Source organism: Adiantum capillus-veneris, chromosome 1, assembly GCF_014529385.1.
Source record: "Adiantum capillus-veneris isolate H3 chromosome 1, ASM1452938v2, whole genome shotgun sequence".
NCBI lineage: Eukaryota > Viridiplantae > Streptophyta > Polypodiopsida > Polypodiales > Pteridaceae > Adiantum > Adiantum capillus-veneris.
In genome coordinates this window covers 105,267,017-105,291,131 of record NC_140931.1, presented here as the reverse complement: position 1 = coordinate 105,291,131, position 24,115 = coordinate 105,267,017, and the positions used below count along the sequence as shown (strand labels likewise).

Below are 24,115 nucleotides of genomic sequence, written 5' to 3'. Positions count from 1 at the left end.
TGTGTGTGAGAGTGCTTGATGTGATTTTGGTTAATTCTTGAGTTGTTGTTTAGTAATCTACATGCTATTTGTGTTGAGAGTGCTTGAAGTTATCCATTCCTTGTACACACACTAAGGTTAATGCTTCATTCATAGTGATAGCTCTCTCTCTCTCTCTCTCTCTCTCTCTCTCTCTCTCTCTCTCTCTCTCTCTCTCTCTCTCTCTCTTTGTGTAGCGGTCCTAGTCCACGCTTCCAAGACTAGGTGGTGCCCTCATCTCATTTCCCTTGTGGCGCAATGGAGTTTGTTTTGGTGTAGAGGCCGCCATTCCAAATTTCCTTCGTCATAAATTGGTGCCCCCACGGAGGAGTTCTCAAGCAGCGCTCTGTCAATCCTATGAAGGAAGATCCATCAAATTCTCCGAGACTTCCACTATGGTCTCCCCAAGAAGCTCGAGAAAAGAAGTGTCTTTATCGACAAACTGCACGTATGCGGCTAAAGAGAGTTAACTACATACACCCTTCTTTGCTTCAAGGAAAATCTTGTAGTCATCAAGTCCCTAGGTCAAAGCATTGTGTTGAGTGCTTCGTGGCTAGTGTGAAGACACTTCCTTTGAAGCCTCAACTTTAGGTGGTGAAAGCACTCTCAAACTTGGGTATTAACAAGTTTTTGGAGGGGGAGCTACACATCAATGGGGTGCGGTATTGGCAAGAGGCTACATATGGTGATGCACTCCAACTACTACTAGCAAGAAGGCTCAAGGTGGTTGAGAGGGTAGCCATTGAACCCTATGAACTCTACAAAGCTGAAGATGGTCACACCAAAGCTAGGCTAATCACTGGTGAGCAAATTATTTGCATCTCTCAAATGGTGGTATCCAAGAGAGCTCAACTTCAATGAAGTGCTTTATGGAAGTTTGTATTTAATGCACCAATGAATAATCCCATTTTCTACAACTTTCAATCAGTTCAAAATATTAGGGTGAATGTGCGCATTGATAGAAAGATTTTTTTCCAACAAAGATTGGTCTTCTATTTTGGAGCTGAGAGGTTGAGAGAGATATTGTTGTCCCCTCACCCTATAATATTTCCTATTTTGGAGTATAATGTATCTTTTGATGTTCACATCTTCATCTTGCTTTAAGCATACTCCATGAATCATAGGGATTTATATGGACCTTTCCAACCTCTTGCTAGACAAACTGTGCATATAATAGCTAGCACAAAGCTTAGGTTCCAAAACATCATAAGGAACTTACTAGGTCCTCGTCGTCTAGCTGAGATTAATGCATCTATCAATCCATTTATTCTACCCTTAATAAGATATGATTTGGGCCTAGACGTTTTCATCTTTGTGCTGTATTGAGAGGAAGGCAACCCATTTTATGATGGCTTTCCCTAATTTTTTTGGACGTAATGGGGAAAATGCTGGGGATTTTTTGGATAACTTGGAGATGGATTTCCTTGTCTCTGGGAGGGATGAAGAAGCATTGAAATTGAGAGCTTTTCCTTTGGTGCTCAAAGAAGAAGCTAGGGTATGGTTCCAGGCTCTAGATCCAACCCAAAGAGATGATTGGGAGGGATTGAAGGTGGCTTTCCTACGAAGATTTTAACGAGCCAATTCGGCAGAAGAACTATGGCAACGGCTTCTGGCCCTTCATCAAGTTGACCCTCATGGTTATGCAACCTATGAGGAAGGTTTTCTGAAACTTTGGGGGCAATGGTCAGACTCACAAAACCCTAGTGAGCGAGCTCCCAATTGCCTCCAAAAGGATCGATTTATCTCAGGTTTGTACCCCTTGCTAAGGGAGAAGGTAAAGAGCAAATTTCAAAATACTTTTGAAGATGCCTTAAGAATTGCTAGGGAAAAGAATCGAAAGATTCTCTATCACGCCCAAGCTGGCCAGCTAGCTTTGGGAGGCAATATCACAACTATGGAAGCTTCTCACGTACCTCCAAATGTGCCTAATGCACCAAACCTCAATAGAGGTCAACAAGAAGATATGCTCCAACAAATAAACAATCTCACAAACTAGCTAGAGGGTTTGAGAGTAAATCTTGTGCAGGGTGCAAGAAGGCCTATTGAGGGGAATGGTGGGAATCGGCCACCAATGCGATGTCAAGCAAGGGAAATGTTGTGTTACAATTGTGGGGAAAATGGCCACGGAATGTATAATTGCCCTCATCCCAGAAGATATGACTACCCTGTCAGAGGTCCTCGACAACAAGTAAGTCCTCCCCGTGCTAGAGCTCAAGCACAAGAGCAACCGCAACCTCAAATTTTGTATCCACCTCGTGCTCAAGCTCAAGCCCCTGCTACTCAACCAAATGTGAGCATCATAAGGATGGAGGAGGTCGTCAAGGGTAGAAGCAACCAGGAAGAAATAGCTAAAGGGAAGATGAAGATAGATGAAGTGGCTACAATGCCTATCAAGCGTGTGCGTGTCCAAGATGAAGTAAGTAAAGAAACAAGCAAGGATGCAAGCAATGAGGCAAGTACATCTCGGGCAACTAAAGATGAAGCCAAGAAGAGAAAGACCCATACTAGGTCTCAAATTGACATCTCTGATTTCCCTATGGGATCTCAGACACAACCTTCTGACTTGACAACTGATGTGAGTTCTCAAGGACCAAAGATTACTTGGCCACAACTACTTCATATCTCCCCAAAGCTGCGACGACAATGGTAAAAAATGGTGAGCACGAGGGCAAAGCGAAGTAAGCTAGTAAGTGTAATCAAAGCATATGGTCTCAAGGATATAGTGCCTTTGGTGGAGGCTCAAATCAAGGGACAACGGATTCCAAAAACTTACATTGACAGTGGAGCAGAGGTTTGTGTCATGACAGAAAAGCTAATGCATCAATTGGGTTTAGAGGTAATGGAATCATCAAACTTTAGGGAAAAAATGGCCAATAATGTCTCTGTCACTTGTGTGGGTGTAGTGAAAGCTTTGAGAGTTTTTGTTTTTGGAATCACTACAGAGGTTGATGCTTATGTGATGTCAGTAAAGGGAGAAGGATACCCCCTTATTTTAGGACGACCTTGGCTCATGGGTATAGGAGCTAGGCAAGATTGGGCAACAGGAGACTTGGAGTTGAGGCCTCGCGTGGGTGGCCATAGTCGGAAGGTGGTTTATAACTTGAAGAATGGGCGACAAGAGAACCTTGAACTAGAGACGTCAGCTGATGAGTGGAGCTCAAGTGGATGCTCCTCATCCATGGACGAGGAAGAGAGTTCAAGTGAAGAGAGTGATAGCACTCTCGAAGTCATGGGCGTCACCATAAAGGAAACTACCTTATCAGAAGACAACCCAAGGATCCAAATGGAGAATGTGTGGGATGCCAGCCTAGAGAAGATGTTATCCAAGGATATAAAGGAAGAAGAAAGGGAGGGTTATGTAAATGTTCTCAAGAAGCATGCATCATTGTTTATTTCTGATTACACTCACATTATAGGTGTCACTGCAGTGAAGCATCATATCCATCTAAAAGAAGGGAGCAAGCCAGTAGTACAAAAACTAAGAAGATTAGGAGTTGTGCAACAAAATGCACTATTGTCCGAGGTGAAGAGACTCTTAGAAGCAGGATTCATATACCCAGTAGAAGATTCAGAATGGGTCTCCCCAGTAGTGGTGAGGCAAAAGAAGAATGGTAAATGGCGAGTGTGCGTGGATTACAATCCACTAAATGCTGCAACAAAGAGGGACCACTTCCCTCTCCCATTTCAAGATGAGATTCTAAATGAAGTAGCAGGCCATGAGCGATACACAGTGTGTGATGGCTACTCCGGCTACTTTCAAATACGCATTGCAGAGGAGGACCAGAAAAAGACTACTTTCATCACACCATGCGGCTGTTTTGCATTTCGAGTCATGCCTTTTGGTCTTACCAACGCTCCAGCCACCTTTCAACGATTTATGAACATGGTCTTCCAACCTTACTTTGGTAAGTCGATAAGGGTTTTCATAGATGACTTTTGTATTTACAGCTCCAAAAGTATGCATCTCGGCAAGATTGATGAAGGATTTACTCGTTTAGCTAAGCTGGGTGGACAACTAAACAAGGACAAATGTCACATTGGGGAAAGCAAGGTTACACTATTGGGGCATGTAGTGTCCATTGATGGAAACGAGGTAGATCCTGAAAAGATAGAAACATTGCTAAATCTACCTTCCCCAACTTCCATCAAACAATTAATCTCTTTCTTGCAAAAGCTAAGATATTTGAGTAGATTCATACACTTACTCTCCCAAGTGATATTTCCTCTACAACAGCTGACTCACCAAGAGACGCTTGTTTGGAGTGAAGAAAGTGATGGGCATTTTCGAGAGATAAAAAAAAGTTAGGGTCACTCCCTGTAATCCTCCAACCTTGTTGGGAAGAAAAATTCTTTGTAAACCCTAGTGTGGGAGAAGAGGCCATTGGTGATGACCTCGTACAAAAAGATCCAAAAACATCCTTTATTAGGCTTGTGTATTTTGCTAGCCGCCTCATGGAAAATAGAGAGAAGGCCTACACCCTGATGGAACATCTAGTGTTAGCTGTCATGTTTGCAGTAACCAAATTTTGGCCATACTTGCTGCCGAAGAGGTTTGTAATTATCACTGTGGAGGATATGTAGATAAATTTCACCTCTTGAAGCGTATCTGTCTCCTCTTTGATTTTCTTTGCAAATGTCTCATTGTAAGTGTAGAGACATTGTCAGCAAGGTTTCACATCACTCTTAAGGGTTATTGTATGCAGACATATGCTTGGGTCAACTCCCTTAAGGTCCTTATATGACCGTGCAAACACATATCTATACTGTTTGATAGTAGCTATTAGAAGCTACCCTTCTTTATCAGTGAGGTCCGTGGCTATATAAGTTGGTTTTGGTTCTTCCCCTGGTTTAGCTAGGTCAATCCTCTTAGAATTTCAAGCCCATCATAAGAAGTACCCAACCCCTTTTGCAACACAATTCTTTTATGTTGAATGGTGTACTTTTTATGGTGAGAGGGTGCATCCAGTCTCTCCATGTCAAATCCCTCCTCACCTTCTATCTCAATTGTCCAAACTTCTTTTAGGGTCTGTTTTAGCTATTGATATTCACATTTTTGTTGGAATTAGGGTTGCAGAGAAACGTACACAGCTTGGAGAAGACGAAGGAAGCTCAAGGCACACAATGGAGAGTGTATTACTTAGTGTGCAATGGAAAGATAGATAACCCTAGAGTGATGGGTGTATATACAATGCTCGTGGGAAAAAACCTCCTAAAGAGGGAAAAAATGCCTCGACGGTCCTAGTGTGTTCACACACATCACTACCAGATGTATATGGCAACAAATCCCCCCTGGAGTGATGCGGTGAATGAGAGCTGGCACATGAGTAAAGGGAAGTGCCATGCCCTGAGGACATGATCAGTCCACAAAGGGGAGTAACCCCAAAGCTTTGCGGAAAGCTTCAAGCTTATCACAAGAAAATGCCTTTGTGAAAAGATCTGCAAGGTTGTCCTGTGTTGGCACATAAGCCAAGCTTATCTCTCCTACTGAGAGCCTCTCCCTGACATAGTCGTAATGCACCTCAATGTGCTTTGTGCAAGCATGAAAAACTGGGTTCCTCGCAACTGCCAATGTGCTCTGACTGTCAATGTAGATAGTGTTGGCAGTGCCCTGTCCAACACCCAAATCAGCCATAAGGCGTCTGAGCCATACACATTCAACCGTAGCTGTGAAGACTGCCCTGTACTCAACCTCACAACTCGAAGTGGCCACAGTAGGTTGCTTCTTGCTCAACCATGATATACATGAACTGCCAAGCATGAAACTAAAACCACTTGTGGACACTCGCGTGTCAAAACAACCAGCCCAATTTGAGTCCGAAAAAGCATGTAAGTCTAATGGCAATGATCCCCCCTTGGGATAAAACAAGCCAAGATGTAAAGTGCCATTGAGGTAGCGGAAAATTCTCTTGACAGCCTGCCAATGCTTAGACCCTGGGCTATGCATAAATCTGCTCACCTATGAGACTGCAAACTGAATATCTGGCCTCGTGTTGCATACATAAATGAGGCAACCAACAACAGTTTGGTAAAGAGTGACATCAGCAGGATCACCAACATCATGTAGACTCAACTTCAGACTTGTTTCCATGGGAGTGGCAATAGGTTTGCAATCCTCAAGTCCAAACTTACATAGCAATGTCTCTATGTAACTTTTCTGACACAAGGCAATACCACCATCACATTGCTTAAACTTATACCCAAGTAATGATGCAACAGCCCCAAATCTTTCATCTTGAAAGTGGCGTTCAAATCAACCTTAAATTCAGCAATATGTCTCTCATTTGGCCCGGTGATCAACAAATCATCGACATAAAGAACCACAATGAGAAGTACATCACCCTCACGCTTTACATACAATGTGCTTTCTATTGGACTGTTACGAAAGCCTCGTTTAACCAAATGAGTGTCAGCTTTCTCATACCAAGCACGAGGAGATTGCTTCAACCCATACAAAGCCTTCTTACATCTGCACACTTTGTCCTCTTATCCTTTTATGACAAAACCGCGAGGCTACATTACATAAACTTCCTCAAATATGTCACCATTCAAGAAAGCAGTAACAATGTCTGATTGATGTACATCCCAACCAAAATGAGCTGCCAATGCACATAGAAAATGTACAGTAGTCATACGACAAGTGGGAGCAATAGTCTCTTCATAATCTATGGCTTTTTGCTGTGCATAACCCTTTGCAACAAGTCGAGCCTTATGGCGATTGATCTCACCATTTGGCTTGCGTTTCAACTTGTAAACCCACTTCGTACCAATGGCCTTTTTGCTAGGAGGCAAATCACATAAAGTCCATGTGTCATTTTCTATAAGTGCATCATATTCTGATTGCATGGCAACCATCCAATTTTCTGAATTCTGTGCTTCATCAAAAGACAGAGGCTCCTCAACATCATGTAAGCTAGACACAGCCAAAGCATAACAATCTGATGCATAAGATGCATGACAAGAGCCTGAACGAGTACGGCTAGACAAAGGTGCATCCAATTTACTAGCACGCAAAGTGTGCACCAGTCATTTTGGCATACCTCTAGCCTGCTCATTTTCAGCCCTTTCTTCATCAAGTACATCATGTACATCTGCATCAGTAATAGGCTAATCTTTACATTTTCGAAAACCCCCATAGGTTGTACATTTGCCTCATTGGAAATAACATTCGTATTTCCACCATTGAAAAGAGGCAACAAAGTGTCATAAATGTCCTGTGAGCTTAAATTACTGTCTCTAGTATATGACAACAAGGGATGAATAGAATCTTCCACAAACACTACATCCCGTGAAACCAGAATACATTTTTTTTGCGGATGATACAACCTGTAACCTTTGTTTTCAGCACTATAACAAAAAAAAAACATTTTACAGCCTTATCATCCAATTTTTTGCACTGTGTTTGTGGCACCAAAGCATATGCCCAACAACCAAAAACACGCATGTGCTCAATAGAAGTCTTTCTATCATGCCATGCTTCATACGGAGTAATAGAATGCAAAGGTTTTGTAGGACACCTGTTAAGTACATAAGTGGCACACATGATGGCCTCAAGCCAAAAAGAATGCGGCAAAGCCTGACTTTTGACCATACATCGTGCCATTTTCGTCAGTGACCTATTTTTTCTCTCAGCAACACCATTTTGCTGAGGTGTATAAGGCACTACACATTGGTGTTTTATCCACGACTAGCTAGAAATGCATTGAGTTCATGAGACATATACTCCCCCCCTCGATCGGAATGGAGGGTGCCCATCGTACATTTCGAAACATTTTCAGCCATAGCCAAAAATTATTTGAAGCACATAAAAACTTCGGACTTCGCTTTAAGCGGAAATACCCATGCATGCCTAGAGTAATCATCAATGAAAGTCACTAAGTACAGGGAGTGTTACCGTTCTCCGAGCGAGGTTTTCCGAGCGATCCTAGTTTTCGAGTAGGTCTTGGCAGAAGGGTACTCCTTAGAAGGGTACTCCTATTAGACAAGGTGGTTTGAGTCACTTCAATACATGCTCCTATTCCGTTCTCGAATACATATTGACAAGAATGGATTTTGTTACTTGAAAAGGACATAGAGAACTTTACCTACAAGAGGATACATACTGCATTGATCAATATGAACGGAATACCTAAATCAATTGTTTATTTATATACACGCTAATCTCATGTCTAGAGAGAGAGAGTCTGAGAGAGAGAGAGTCTGAGAGAGAGAGAGAATGCAAGATTGCAACAATAACAATATACATTTAAATGGAAGACTCTTGGATACTAAATTTTTGTTATAAAAAAGACATAACAGATTATAGTTGAAAATAAGGATTTCATGTACGATCAATGAAACAAAATTTCACAGTAATTTACAATGATTCACATTCATCATCAATGTAAAGGTTTCGAATGGAGCGGCGCTCTTCCCGTTCCATGTCGAATCGTTTGTCTCTACACATGCTCTTTGCCATTGCTTCGGCGTACACGGGCAATTGACTTTGCATGGAAGGAACAAATGAGATCTTAATACATATCAAGAAATCCATACAAAGAAAAATAATTAACATATTCAAATGTAACATCTAATACATAACATTTCCAATGTAAAATGTGTTTCCTTAAATTGTGAGTATTCCATATATTATCACCAACCATGATAAAACAAAAGCATATCCAAATATGGAAATAGAAGCCAAACATCACATAAGCATATATTGAAATACTACTATTTACCTAGAGCTGGCAATAAATTTCTATAACAAAAAATCCATACAAAGGGAGAAGATTAACATATGAACAACATAACATCCAAGAACATAACATAACCGAAGCAACTATGTTCCAAAACCAATGAGTTTTACATAAATGTCACTTTGCAACAAAACAAGAGCATAATTAAACATGGCAATACAAACCAAACATCACATAAAAACAAACCACACTTTGAAGAAGTCCATAATAGTAATAGTCTCAAGAGACAAGGGCCTCACTAGTCATATGGATTGAAACCTGCAAGTGGATCCACCTCATCATCTGCCTGCGGCCTACTAACATTGTCATGGTTGTTCTGTTGCATGTAAGCCAAAAGGAGAGGCTCTACATACGTGGTCATCAAGAATGTATCCACATCGATAGATGCACATACTCTACCAGTGTGCATGCATGTCTTAAGAATAGGTGCAGTACCACATCCCATCTCAATGCACACACCACCTCGACGACAATATAGGTATAGAAAGCATGCTAAAAATGTATGACTCCTCTCTAGTCCCCCACGCCACTGCTGCCCGACAGGATCCAAAGCACGCAAATCATCCGGAAGATAATGATAGGCGAGGGTATCTAAAGGATGCATGCCGAAGGACTCAAAGAGGGGTGTACTCTCTGCAATGAAAATAGGAGGATCTGTAGCTCGGCGTCGAACCATAAAAAGCATTGACGTAGAACACTAGCAACAAAAGATAATAATATCCAATTAAACCTTAATTTAAGAAACTCATGTATTTTTGAGACTTTGAACCTAATATAATCATCACTATACTCACATCTGTGCGAATACCACCAATCTCCTTGTATCCATATGTAGAATGGTGAATGACAACCACTCGTCTCACTATCTCCAAATTGTAAACGCGAACATAGCGCTCAATCCACCCAATTGTGGAATCACCTATAATATAGTTGCACCGTCTTAGAAAAGTTTCAATAAGTAGAAGCCAAAATAAACATAAATGTTAACAACTATTAACTTTAACAAATACCTGCCATAGAGGCCATCACCAATAACCATCCCAAGTCTGCCAAAGTAGATGCTGCCAAAGCAATCCCATAGCGCACATGGTCCTCAGAAACAAAATCCCAGGTGGGACAAGGATCGTCACCACCTTGAGTGCCTCCAAATGGAAAGTCAAGGAAAATGAAGTCAGCTGCCCAATCCACAGCTTTTCCCCTCTTTGTATAATTAACCCCTGAAGGCTTATTTTGCTTGATGAACTCGTGCACACTATAGAAGGTATCATTTTTTCTTCCTCCCGCAAAATCCTTCCCAATGGTGATGTAATCACCAACCACTACAATGCTTTTGGGATTCTCAACATGAGGTGTGTATCCCAAAGAATGCGCTGCAAGATAAATAAATTGTGTAGTCCTTTTGGAAAGTCTCTTTTGACCTTTAAGAGAATTCCCTTCAGGATCACAAGAGCATGATATCAATAAGGTTTTCCTCTCAAAACACATACGGATAAGAGAATAGAGAGAGAGAAAGATAGATAGAGAGAGACAGAGAGTCTTTGTGTATGTGTGCACACTCGCACACATAAATGCAAAGACATCATGTGGATACTTGAGAGACATACACACATAGACTAATGTATGCAGAAACATGATATGTATATGTGTGTGTATATATATATATATATACACATATAAGTACTTACATGCATACAGAGACATTTATATATGTACGTATACGTACACAAGTAAGTAGGTATGTATGTGTGTGAGTGCATGTGTATATAAACACTATTAAAATATTTACTAAAGAATCAAAATAGATGTGGATCTTGGAATTCAAACCTTGAGTGCAATCCTCTGTTTCCAAGTCCTCCATATGATGAGAAATATCAAAGGACTTTTGGCTTTCAACATCAATCCTTTGTTTCTCAACATGCTTCTCTTTTTGTTTATCTACACAAAATTAGAATAAAGAACAAAACATTATTGAATACCAACAAACCATATTTACATTTAAAAAAAACAAGGCAAATTACAAGACATAATACATGATTCAATACATCACTTATACAAAATTTCAAATTATCATACTCTTTCTTTGGTCCACTTCTTTTGGAACCATGGTTAATATTTGTGAATAGAGCTCCTTCTCTCTATTCAATATATGACCTCCTTCAAGATCTATCCACCATGGACAATTGTCAAGCTCCCATCGTGTACATTGATGCATAGCACGTGGGTACATACAAGTCTCTTCATTTAGGGTCAAAAGCCATTGCTTTTCCCTTACTGGAATACTTGGCACATGACCTTTTTCTTGCAAGCAAACAAAGTACCTACCATGGACAATGAAACAATTATCAAAAACATGATTTTATCTTTGTTATGAAATTAAAGTAACTATCAAGTAAATTCATTCACACATCTTCACCTAAAAAGTAGCCTCATGGAGGCTTTCAATATCATATCCTCTTTCTTGACAGGTTTATCATTGCTCTTTTTCTCCTTTGGCTCTCCTCGAACCTCAAGAGGAAACAAATGTGTCCTCATCTCTATCTTCACCTCTTCATAGTAGTCAAATAGAGAGAGATCAAGAGGCACAATCACCCCTCCCGGTACATCCATAAAATCGACCAGCACCTCCTTAGCTTTATGGTATATCTTCTCAAGCACAGCTTCTCTTCTAAGCCAACTTTAAGAAGAAAACATAATTTCATGTATTTTTTTTGTCAGCCTATAAACCATGCAATGTATACGATCATAAAAAATTGTTAGGAACTCACTGTCTATAAAGATGATCCCCTCGTGCAAGACCATACATAGATCTTGTGGCTTTGTTTTCCTCCAACAAAGTCAACCAAAAGATTTTTGACTCCATTTGAACATCACATAAAGCCAATAAATTCAATTTCTCAAGCGTTGCAAAGCTTTCGGGCCCCCATTTGAGAGACCATACCTTTGACCGCCAAGTATCTCCATGCTTGGGATCGACAATATTAAGGATCTAAAATTAACTTATTGAATTCAATAATTTATCTAAACAAAGTAAATGCACACACAGTCGTTCATTGAGAAAGACTCACCTTTCCAATCCTATCACCATATCTTGAAGCCAACTCCTCATTCTCCTTCTCTTCAAACAATCGAAGCTCTTCATCTGACATTTTCAGTCTTGCATCTTCAACCTTCTTGTTTAATGCTTTACTTATTTGCACCTAGAAAAATAAGGGAAGGATTCAAATCCATTGTGACAAGCTTACATTAAGGAATACTAAATTCATGTTAGAAATATATACTACATAAAACTTACATTAAAAACTAGCTTCCCGAGATATCTACGTGTGAGAGGATACCACGGCTCAGCACCTTTGGTACTCTTCTTTCTGATACGTGCAATCAACATTCTATCTCTCTCAGGTAGTTCTTTGAGGTACTCCCCATGATCAGCAGAACAAATATTTGCACAATTTACTAGTTCATCCCTCAAGGTTGTGGTCACCAAGGCATGTGTATTTAGACTACATGTTCATAAGCAAGATAAATTCACATAAACATAAATAAACTTGAGAACTATAATAACTAAAAAGAGGAAGAAGGGGACTCACTAGTTCATCCTCTGTAAACTGGTAAGAAGGGCAATCTCACTAACCCTGGTAGGGTCAATAATAGTACAAAGCACACGACAATGCTTCACTTTTGTTTCTTTGAAGCATTCTTTAATAGCAGTTGTCCATGCCACTGTACGGTGGTTGCCTTCCCAAACATAGAACATGTGACCCATTAGTTCCTGAAGTTCCGGTTTAAGAATGAGGTCATCTTCAAACTCTTTGTTAACCTCATGCCAAATAGGATCCCAATCTCTCTGTATTGCTTCCTCCACAATTGAAACTTCTTTGTCCCTTGTCCAAATTGACACAATAAATGCTCCTTTCTCTGCCACATAACCCTCTCTAGCAAATGCTATTTTCAAGCCCGAAAGATCATCACGAAGACCCCTAACCCTTGCATAAGGAATGAGTCTACAAAGAGGAATGGGTGGACAACGGTGACAGCTGAACATCCTTGTTTTTTGAAGAATGTCCTCTCCCATGTCCATGTAAATCTTGTTCTCTTCATTGGATTGCTCTACAGATTTTACCTCTGGCCTAACAACATAAGGGACAATCATCATACTTGCCTCTTGTTGAGCAATCCCTTCATCAAGTGGAACAACCCCTGAAGCATCCAAATTTTGGCTCTCAATCTCTTCCTCAACATCATTTTGCAATGAAGTGTCATCTTGACTCTCCTGTTGCATTGAGTCTACATTAAGTTGAGATGAACCTCTCGTTTTCCTCAATCGCTTACGACCCCCAGCAACAGCCGAAGGACTGCAAAGAGACACAAGTAAAAAAGTCTTTGTTAAAAAAAGCATCTCAAATTGAAAAAAACACCCTAAAAGTAGGCCGTGCCGACGCGCCCTGCTTTTGGGGTGTTTTTTTGCAATTTGCAGGCCATTTATACTGGCATTTATACATGCAGTTAACAAGCTATTGCATTTCAAACAGACAGAAATTATATGACATGATCACCAATATAATCTAATATATTATAGATTTTATTATACTTTTATTATTATAGAAATGAACATCTGCATGCAACACTTGGCTTTCAATTGAATGCCGCTGAGATGCTAAAACTTTAGGATGCTAAATACACCAGCAGCTGGAAAGCATTTCATTGTCCATTAGATTCTGCATAATTAAGCAAAGGTAGATGAAAGTAACTCTGCTATGTGAAATAATTCAAGATATCATGAGCAAGCAACCGGAAGCCAACTTAAATCTTGAAGCCAGTCAACTAAAATCTTGAGGCCAGTCAACTAAAATCTGAGCCATCAATAAAAACATGGACGAGAAGCCACTAAAATCTTGCAGTCAGCTAAAATCTTGAGGCCAGTCAGCTAAAATCTGATACAGATGATACGGAAACCGCTAACTAGCAGCAATGTTTTGAACACTGCAATGTACATGACGAGGAGATCATGGACGAGAGGGAGAGTCAAAACGAGGTCGAACAAGGGAGCGGTTCTGAGTCAAAACGAGGTCGAACAGGGGAGCGGTTGGAGGATGATTCTGTAAAGGGTCCCTCCAATGCTAGGAGTGTATTTTCAAGATGAGCAAGTCATGGGAGCTGCAGGTGCCACATCTTTTGCAACCCATCGTTAGACAGGGCGATTGGCTCTTCTATCAGACAACATCCTTTATGAAGAGAGCGATTGGCTCCTTGATAAGACAGCCTCGATCTTTGGAGTGGGGCTCATAGCAAGCAGGTTTTCCAGTTGCAGAACACGGGCAGAACACGGGCATCACGAGGCTGGATCTATGGCCTCAACTTCGAGATCTGACGGTTATTGAACCCCACCTGGAAGCGTTCAATTTGGGTTGCCTTCCCAACTCGAACAATTCCTTTTCAGGGATGTTTCAGAGAAAGCATCGTTATCTCATAGGGGTGTATACAGGTCAAAAATATTTTTAGCCAGACACATCATGTGAAATATGGAGACGCAAGGAAAGGAATGGGAGGTATTTATTGGAAGGGAAAGACTTCATGGTTGGATGGAGTCCTCCTTTTTCAAGCAAGGACAATTGGGCTTTTTGTCTGCCAGCGTTGTAAGTTTGCGGCTACATTACTTGCACACTGCTACAGAGCTTCCAGATCTTTCCTCATTGGCGCGCACGCTACAACACCTTGATGTCCTATTGTGTGAGAGGCTAGAGAGAGTGAATCTGAAAACTAGGTTTGGAAGCCTGACAACCCTCAATCTGTGTCTCTGCCACAATATGGTGGAAATAATTGGGCCAGGGTCTCTTCCTACCCTCCGTGTCTTGCATGTTGTTGACTGCAGGAAGGTGCAGAGCTTGAAAGGCTTTGAGAATTCAGAAAGCTTGAAAGGCTTTGAGAATTCAGAGAGCTTGAAAGGCTTTGAGAATTCAGAAGGCTTTGAGAGCTTGAAAGGCTTTGAGGAACTCACACTTTCTGGGTTGAGAGAGTTGAGTGAATTTACTTTGGTAGGCTGTCGCAAATTGAGGACCTCAGTAGGCATGATGTGATATGGGGAAGCTCAGATAAGGATCTCTCAAAATGTAAGGATCTTGGCGAACTTGTCGTGTATTGTGAGAATGGGGTGAATGGCACAGATACCATCAAACTTGCTCAGCTTGAAAATTCTGCACCCACTCTTTGATAGTATTTTGGGGGCAGTCCTCCAAAATTCAAACCCAACACATGATGCTTTATGGAAAGGCCTTGGGAGGAGGAATTCAAGGCCGATTGTCCAGAATGCAATCGTGAGAGCAACAGTCTTTCCTAGCAAGTGCCTGACAATCTGTGCGGAGGAAATTCCACTAAGAAAATGCACCTGCTTTTGAGGTGTTTTTTTTGCATTTTGCAGGCTAATACACATTATGCAGGCCAAGACATTATGCAGGCCAAAACACTCATATGAGGCAACATTATGTAGGCCAAAACACTCACATGAGGCTAATACACATTATGCAGGCCAAAACACTCACATGAATGGAGCTACCATTTCAATTAGGCTGTCTTGTAGTAGACCCACCCTTATAGATTAATGTTTGTATTAACAATCTGTGCGGATGTGCTAAAGAGAGTACATGGAAATAAGTGCGTATTTGCTCCCCATCGAGTATCCCGAAAGATCACTCCACTGGTCGCCCACAATGAAATAGCCCAGGTCTTCAAGGGCCTTCCTCTTACCCGATTCCTCTTACACCTGCATCCTCACTTTGCCTAATAAAAGCAGAAACAACAACAATCTCAGGAATTACTCATATGCCTAATCTGGGTTTTCAACAATTGTTTACCTTTATCCAACATCAGGTCGCCTTACAATGCAAAGTTCGAACAGACAATCCAAAATCTAAAATTTGCCCCCCATTCTTGATCACACCAACTTCCCACCTAAAACCCTCCCAATCCAGAAAAACATCGTCAACAGACAATAAAAAACAATTATATTTTGTCCAGTTTGATATGACCTTCCCTGATTTTCCATTTTCAAAATCTTCTCACCCATACACCAAGTCCCTGCTTAGGTATTGAACAAAAAGGTCTTCTCATTCATGGAACTCATTGTCACTATGGAAGATGTCCTCTACCACGGCTTCTGCCTGTATTGCTTACCTAGGCTCCCCCCTCATCCGTAGCCCACATTCACTCTTAAATAAAAGCATAACGAGCCAAGTCTCACCATTCCTGAGCAAATAAGTGATCAACGTACAATAAACGATCTGCAAACGATCTACAAACAAACGATCTTCCAAGCCCGGGGTTACTAACCGTGCATCTCTCTCTCTCTCTCTCTCTCTCTCTCTCTCTCTCTCTCTCTCTCTCTCTCTCTCTCTCTCTCTCTCTCTCTCTCTCTCTCTCTCTCTCTCTCTCTCTTAGAGTATAGCTTCAGGCCAAATTTCTGCAATACAAATTTGAAAAATCTGAACCAAACGCTGTCTCTTGAATCAACTGAAAACTGAACTTGCATCGACTGAAAATTTCTGCAATACAAACTGAAAATCTGAAGCTTGAATCGACTGAAAACTGAACTTGCAGATGCGCAACCCAAAAGGAAAACAAAATGTCAAAAAACACCCCAAAAGAAGGGCACGCCTGCGTAGCCTGCTTTTGAGGTGTTTTTTTGAGCATGGAGTGGAGAAGAGATATGTACCTCTGAGGCTTTGCCGTTTTTTTCGATTTGTTCATCTTCGCTCTGTTCTTGAGAGAGGGCCTCGCAATGAGAATGTTCTAAGCAGGCGTACCACATTTAGATTGTTATTTTTTGAGTGTTTTTCAAGGCTCTAATTTATATAAGGTATTCAAATTAATATTAGTCCCTCTATAATTTCATTATGTGAAGATTTCCCACTCTCTTTTCTCTCTCCTCCCTTTGTTGGGAATAGTCCACCTTTATGGGCAGGCCTTTTCTAGAGTGAGAGATGGAGAACTAGAGAGAGAGAGAGAGAGAGAGAGAGAGAGAGAGAGAGAGAGAGAGAGAGAGAGAGAGAGAGAGAGAGAGAGAGAGAGAGAGAGAGAGAGAGAGAGAGAGAGAGAGAGAGAGAGAGATCTAGTCCGTAGCCTTCTTTTGTTTAGCATTATTTTTATGATGACAAGATTTAGTGCATCAAAATTTTAAAATTATGTGATCATTCATAAAATAGAGGTGCATTCATGACTGTTTCACTAGAATTCCCCTTCAGTTGGTTCAACGCACTGTTTTTACTGTCGTCCCATTTTTGCAATCACCTACCTGTTTCTGCAATCACCAGCCTGTTTCTGCAATCACCTACCTGTTTCTGCAATCACCTACCTGTTTCTGCAATCACCTTCCTGTATCTGCAATAACCTATAACCTACCGGTTTTTGCCTGTTTCTGCCCATATCAACCAGGAGTAGATTCATCACCATCTATGGTCCTTCTCTAAGACAGAAATTAAGTGTTGATTTTCAGAGCAGGTTTGTGGAAATCAAGCTAAATCTTCTTGAGGAGTATTTTGACTTAGAAGGGGTGCCTTTGTCACTTAGCCATGAACAATTAAAGTTTGAGACTCTTCTACTCTCCACTGGTGAAGAAGGATTTCTTCTTGATGCAGAAATACATCAATTCTATAAGATTTTTATTGATATTGAGACTCCTACTTCTGTTGAGTTCATTCCTACTGAAACACCAAAAACTCACAGTGTCATTGATATGATTAAACAACTGCCCTTAAATAGTAGCTTGCATGTCGCTATGAAAAGTGCTACAAAGATTGTTAAAGTTGAAGAACTGCCCAAAGTTTACGATGGGTACATTGCATTTGAGCTCCCGCCTTGTGAAGAGAAGTCAACAATGCATGGAATGGAGCAGAAGTATGACGGTCACTCTTGGATGGAGTACGTCACATGCAGCTCAGATTGTTTTGATGGTGTTGTGCGCTTGAGTCGTTGTCCTGGACACCTTCGGTGCATCAATATTGATTGTCCTCACTACTTGAGACTACATTATCAAAATGAAACACACTGGAAAGGAAGAATGAAAAAAAGTTGTCCTGTTGGTCTTGTAGGGCTTCAACATGGTAATATAGTTTGCAAGCACTGCTCACAAATGCCTAAGTGTGTGGATTTGTGTCATGCAATAATTTACTATTGTGTGCCTAGAGATCATTTCAACACTACAAGATGTGCGATTCATCTGGGTAATCATAAGCACCCTTATGAAGAGGGTGTGAGCAGAGCCATTGAAAAACAAATAGAGGAGAAGGTTGCAGCACGTGCAAAGCTAAATCCTTTCACTACTCCAAAACAACTGGAGGGTGCAGTTACTCAAGATCTTATTTTGGACATGCTAATGAAAGACAACCAAGAGGGGAACTCAGAGATTGGAGAGGATGAACTTGCAGACATTCTTGAGTATGCCACTCCTCTCTCAAATAAAAGGAGGATAGGAAGATGTTTAGAGTATGCCAAAAGAGAGAAGAATATCACTTCAACGGGACTTGAAGCTGTGTTAAACTTGAAGAATCGTTGCCGCTACCCTTTCATACACAATGTGTTGTTCCCAGGGCAGTTAAGTGACAAACATCAACCACATGTTTTTAAAATGTCAATTAGGGGACCTGGTAGTGGACTTGATTTGATTAATAGAATGAGACTTGGTGGAAACTTGCAAGAAATGTGGGTTCATTTTGATCACATACATAGAGTTTCTGGCTGGCCCACAATGTCTGCACATGTATATGACCCTTATGTGCGTTCTCTTTTGACTATTGCCACATCTGAGTTCAAGGTCGAGGATCGCTTTGCTCAGACTGAGTTTTGGAAAATGTTGAATTCTGTGGTTCATGAAAATGGTTTTGAAAAACCAGAGTTTCGTGGATTCATGGCAGATGAGGCAAATGCAAATTGGCTTGCAGTGCGTGCAGTTTACTTTGGTGGGGCAAAAAAAAAGGTACCTGAAAAAGAGAGGAGTTGTACTTTCCATTGGGAGCAGAGCATGGTTCACCACACACGTAAGTGTATCCGTCCTTCATTTCAGGAGGAGCATAAATCCTTGTGTCGAAATTGGCAAATGCACCATCTGATGTGGCTGCAGATAACTGTAAGAATGAAATTAGAAAATTTTGGCATGTAGGTCATGCAATCAAGGATGAGATACCATCATTGGAAACTTGGCTTGCTTGGTGGGATGTGAGAGCATTCCACTGGGGATCTTGGTTTGTGAGTCAAGATGAGTCAGGTGTTTTTGTGCCCACTACTAATCTAGCAGAGGTTAAACATGCAAGTATGCGTGCTGGAGTTGGTTTTAAAAGCCAGATATCCCTTTATGAGGCCACAGGATTTGACATGTCGATGGGTATTTTGCAAAGTGTGAAGTGTAATGCATACTTGAAAGGTATTCATGCTGGAACATGCCTTGGAATACAAGATATGGCAGAGAGATTCAGTAGTCAAAATGCAAGCCGGACATTGAATAGAAAACTAGCAGACCTTGCTCATTCATCTATGGTTGAAATGGGGATTCAGTCTCCAGAGATGCAACATTCTGCAATGGGTAAGCGGAGTGTGCGTGCAAAGCGACCGCTTCAGGTTGATCCAAGAGAGATCCTTGAAGAGGATAGTCATAGGCCAGAATTTGTAACTGTTATTGAGGGTCATAGTTACAAAAATAAACCAGAAGGTGAGAGAAAAGGACAATATGTGGAGAGGAGGATTCCAAAGACAGTGTGGGCTATTAGAAGAACCGAACCAGGAAAAAAAATGACTTGTTTTGAACGATTACCAGGGCAAAGTGGAAGATGCGGAGCATACATTAATGTAGGGATTGATAATAGCAAAGATGGAGTACCTGCACCTTGCCTTTGGGGTCGAAGGAAGTGTACTGGAGGTCTTGTGGGTGGGTTTATTTGGTTTTGTAACTCATCCCCAACACTTGGGAGGTTGATGAGGACCATGTTGTTGGCTTGATTGGACCTGCTCCAGGAGTGTGGCCAGTGGATGAGGGAACTTTGTTGCAACCACAAGAGATACAAATCCTTGAGGAAAATGGATTTTCACTTGAATCGGGTAAAAGCGCAATCAGATCAACTACAGCAAATGCAACATCGAGCTCTTTGCAAGCGCTTAGTTCTTTTCGGCCAAAATTTAGAGACGGTAAGCTTGTTAAGTGGAGAGCAAATTTGACCAAAGAGTTCCAGGTCAGCATTCAGAAAGGAAGAACCTTGTCTGCGCAATTGGTTCGTGAGGCCATTGTTTTATGCAATGAGTCTCATATTTTCTACATAAGTACTGAAGGCTCGCGAGCATTAGGTGTCAACTACTTAGTGACTCTGAGTGAGTTTCCTCGTTGCACGTGTGAGGGATTTTTGAAAAGAGAAAGCAAACACTTGACATACATGCCATGTAAACACTTGTACTACGTGTATTTGCAAATATTGGGATTGGATTCATCATCTCACGAGTTCATTCACCAGGCAGCTCTCACAAAAGTCGAATTATTTCAGGCTCTTAGTGGCAGACGCAACAATGTCAAAAATTGACAATCACGTGTGAGCATTAAAGTCAGATGAGTCTTTTTTACTACACTTAGGTCCTTTTGAGATGAAAATCACGACCAAGCAACAGTTAGAAACTTTTTGGTGTATATTGTACATCTTGTACGGAGATGCCTATTTCGCTACTATCTAATGGATCGAAACTATAGCAATATGAAATCAAACAACATACATTTTGCTATGAAGTTTGGAGTATATTGCCAACAATGTTTTTACTTTTTGTTTTGACACTGTGAAGGAAACAAATTTATTGTAATATTGTTCTAGCAGCTCATAAAGTAGAATTACTGTGATAGATATATATATAGTAGTTATTGGAGGTTGTATATATGTATGTATGCCTATACGTATGTATGTATTGTATGTAGTTTTTTAACCCATTGTCTATTATGTTCATGGATCTTGGCAGATCACATAGAAGGAATGGTACTTTTGTAGTTGTGAGTGATATTAGTAAGTGAATAGGTTTGCCTTGTCTCATGTTTCTGTCTCCTTGATATTTTGCAAATAGTGTATCCTCAAAGAGTGAGATATGGTCTTCTACCGTGACTAGGTGCCTGTTCATGGGAGCCTCGTAAACCTTCACACTATAGATTTTATCCCCATAATAGACATTTTGGTCTTTGAATCTCATTCCAGTACTATGAATGTATAGACAAGAAGAGTCAAAAACCATATTGGTGTCTAAGGATATTTCCCAGTTTTAGTTCGTCCACCAAGTATCCACTGCCAAGACCTTCTCGGAAACTAGGATCGCTCAGGAAACCTCGCTCGGAGATCGGTGTTGACCAGTATAGGTAATTGCCTAAGGACGGAGTTTGCATGGGTCCACAAACATCACTATGCACAAGCTGCAACCTGCATGTGGCCCAAACTGAACCATCCTTTGGAAACTTAGAACAGTGTATCTTACCCAAAATACAGCCTTCACAAACATGTTTGACAGGTGCTTCAAGAGGCGGCAAAGAAGCAACCATATCAAATTTCTGCAAACACAGCAAACTGGTAAAATTCAGATGACCAAAACGTGCATGCCAAAGTTTTGCATTTGAAATAGGCCTTGAATCTGCAATAGAATTTGCAAAATTCTGTCCACACTTGTCATACAAAGTAAGCTTATACAGCCCAAGACACAAAAGTCCAGATGCAACAATTTCATCACCAAAATTGAGATCATGAAATGTACATCTGTCATCCACAAAGTTGACTACAAGTCCAAGTCTAGCAAGTGCGGATACAGACAAGAGATTCTTCTTGATCCCAGGTACATAAAGTGCAGCAACATGTGTAAAAGAACTGCCATTTGCAGCAGTAAGCACAATCTTTCCAACTCCTTGAACTGGATAAGAGGCATTGTTGGCACAAGTGATAGAATTCCCATGAGGGACAGACTCGAGAGAGGTAAACAATTCATGATGTGAGGTAATGTGCTTTGTAACACCACTGTCAAAATACCACACATGTGAATCTGCAGCAACTCACAGGCATGCATCATGGATAGCAGAATTGTAAGTGCACTCTGCGCTAAAAGCCCATTCTGCATCAACATGAGCATCATAGTCTCCTTTCACAGAAGACTCAACAATGGCTACATTGTAGTGGAACCAGCATTTGCAGTGGAACCACCCTCTTTCTTCTTAGCCTCTTTGTCCTTCAACTTAGGACACGACTTGATCAAGTGATCATTAGATTTACAATAATGGCAACGCATCTTCTTTTTGCCCTTATCACCAGAATTTCTAGACAAATTGCTGCCAACAGAAGCATTAGGAACAGAATTTTTGCCACTCGCAGCAGAACCATAAGAAGTGGCTGCATTGCTGTTACCACCCTTTCTTTGAGAAGTAATAAAAGCCTGTTCAACTGCACGCTGCCTAGTGCTGTTTTTTTTGGAAAGTGACTCTTGCAACAGCAGTGTGCATAATGCATCAAACTTGCCAACTTCAGGATTTCCTTGGGTCATAAGTCTCCAACTACTAGCAAACGTCTGGTAAGAATCTGGTAAGGCATCAAGAACATGAATTGTCTGAAATGACTTCACCTATAGAAATAAGTTGCTCATTGATATCCTTGACACTAGCAAGGAAAGTGTCCATATCATCTTCCTCATGCATAATCTTTGACTCCAGCTCTTTACGCAGCAAAGCAATTTTAGCCTCATTGCGACTTGCATAAAGACCAGCCAAAATATCCCAAGCCTGTTTTGCAGATTTTGCTGAACGGATGTGGGGAACAATGGTGCGCTTCACAGATAAACTCAATCAATGCATGAGCCTATGCATCCTTAACATCCCAACGAGCTTGTTCTACCGTAGGCAAAACAACTCTAACAGCTGCAATCCTTGCAGCAAGACCTGCAACATCCTCAACATCGTCTACATCCTCAGAAACAGGACGTACATCAATGCCCTGCACAATATTCCAGACGCCCTTTGACACAAGAACGTGTTGCATCATATAAGCCCACATAGGGTAATTTTCCCCATCCAACCTATCCTCAGCAGCAAACATCTTGAGTACATCTGTGTTGTTGTTGTCAGCCATGGTAAATGCTGCACCTGATGTGAAAACTGCTCAAAAATAGGAGAAACGGAGCGGGAACAACACGTGCTATATAGCACAAACCGTAGAAGACTATAAGACACCTGTTATGCAGAAAACGACACTAACGGAAACTCTGCACAAAATGACAAAATAGCTTGTGCAGCACTGCCTGTAGTGGAAACGGAGGCTGAAATGAGCCCGAATCAGAAATCTCAGTAGACTAAGCTCTACGAGCTTATCCGAAATATTTGTCGACCTGCAAAAGCTCGCCAAAACTCACTGAAATCGGAGAAAGTGAGCAGGCGTGTGCTGGAGCAGTTGGCGACTAAGCCCGGGAGGACGCAACCTGCTCTGATACCAATTGTTGGAATTAGGGTTGCAGAGAAACGTACACAGCTTGGAGAAGACGAAGGAAGCTCAAGGCACACAATAGAGAGTGTATTACTTAGTGTGCAATGGAAAGATAGATAGCCCTAGAGTGATGGGTGTATACAATGCTCGGGGTAAAAAACCTCCTAAAGAGGGAAAAAATGCCCCGGCGGTCCTAGTGTGTTCACACACATCACTACCACATGTATATGGTAACAATTTTCACTCTATTTTGGACATTTTTTGTTGATGTTTTAGCTATGTCCTTGGGTTTTCCTTTACTTCTTTTCTTTGGATTTGTGCTTACAGAAGCTGGTTTCAATGGTTTCTGTGTGATCTTATACCTAACACAGTCATCTGCTTCCACGAGTATAAGATACAAATTTTTCTCAATAATCAAGGCATTGGTTTCTCTTGTCTATTTTGTTGTTTTCTCGCTTGTTTTGTTTGATATCTTCGTTGTCTTCGTGATTTTTCATTTGGAAAATCATAGAAGAGCTCCCCGTGTTGTTTTGGTTTATCTTAATTTTTTGAGCTACTCGATAGATCATCCTCAAATTCATTTTCTAACTTGTAATCCCTCGAATCGTGGAATTCCTCATCGCTTTTGTCACTAATATCTTGAATGAAAATCTCGTCCAGTATTTGTTTGTATTTGTCTTTGGAGTGTTCGTTGTCTCCGTTTCTACTTTTGGTTCCATGATAGAATTTACAGTTTGGAAGGGAATTATTTTAAAATCTTCCTTGTAGCAAAATTTAGTGGGTATTAGCTCATTCACATACACATCTAGAGTTGCCAATATTTGATCCCACCTAAAGGGGTCAAACTAGTCTTCAACGAATGGCTCTAAAATGTAGCTTTTATCCCCTATTGCCCTCTCT

The 24,115-nt window shown here is 41.0% G+C and overlaps 1 protein-coding gene and 1 pseudogene across 1 annotated transcript; one reads left to right on the top strand and one right to left on the bottom strand.

The window, feature by feature from the left end:
- Positions 1-8,361: 8,361 nt before the first annotated feature.
- LOC147465312 (uncharacterized) lies at positions 8,362-13,032 on the bottom strand. Its single transcript, XM_086486834.1, has 16 exons — positions 12,909-13,032; positions 12,341-12,351; positions 12,235-12,253; positions 12,046-12,053; positions 11,941-11,950; positions 11,819-11,868; positions 11,519-11,739; positions 11,376-11,427; positions 11,167-11,210; positions 11,046-11,071; positions 10,578-10,676; positions 9,764-10,186; positions 9,657-9,672; positions 9,548-9,611; positions 9,356-9,450; positions 8,362-8,524 (listed from the first exon to the last, which is right to left on the bottom strand). Exons 1-16 carry the CDS (start codon positions 13,030-13,032, stop codon positions 8,362-8,364), a joined length of 1,425 nt encoding a protein of 474 aa, XP_086342960.1.
- A 1,240-nt stretch (positions 13,033-14,272) lies between these two features.
- Positions 14,273-15,068, top strand: LOC147465311 (uncharacterized; annotated as a pseudogene).
- The last annotated feature ends 9,047 nt before the right edge of the window (positions 15,069-24,115 follow it).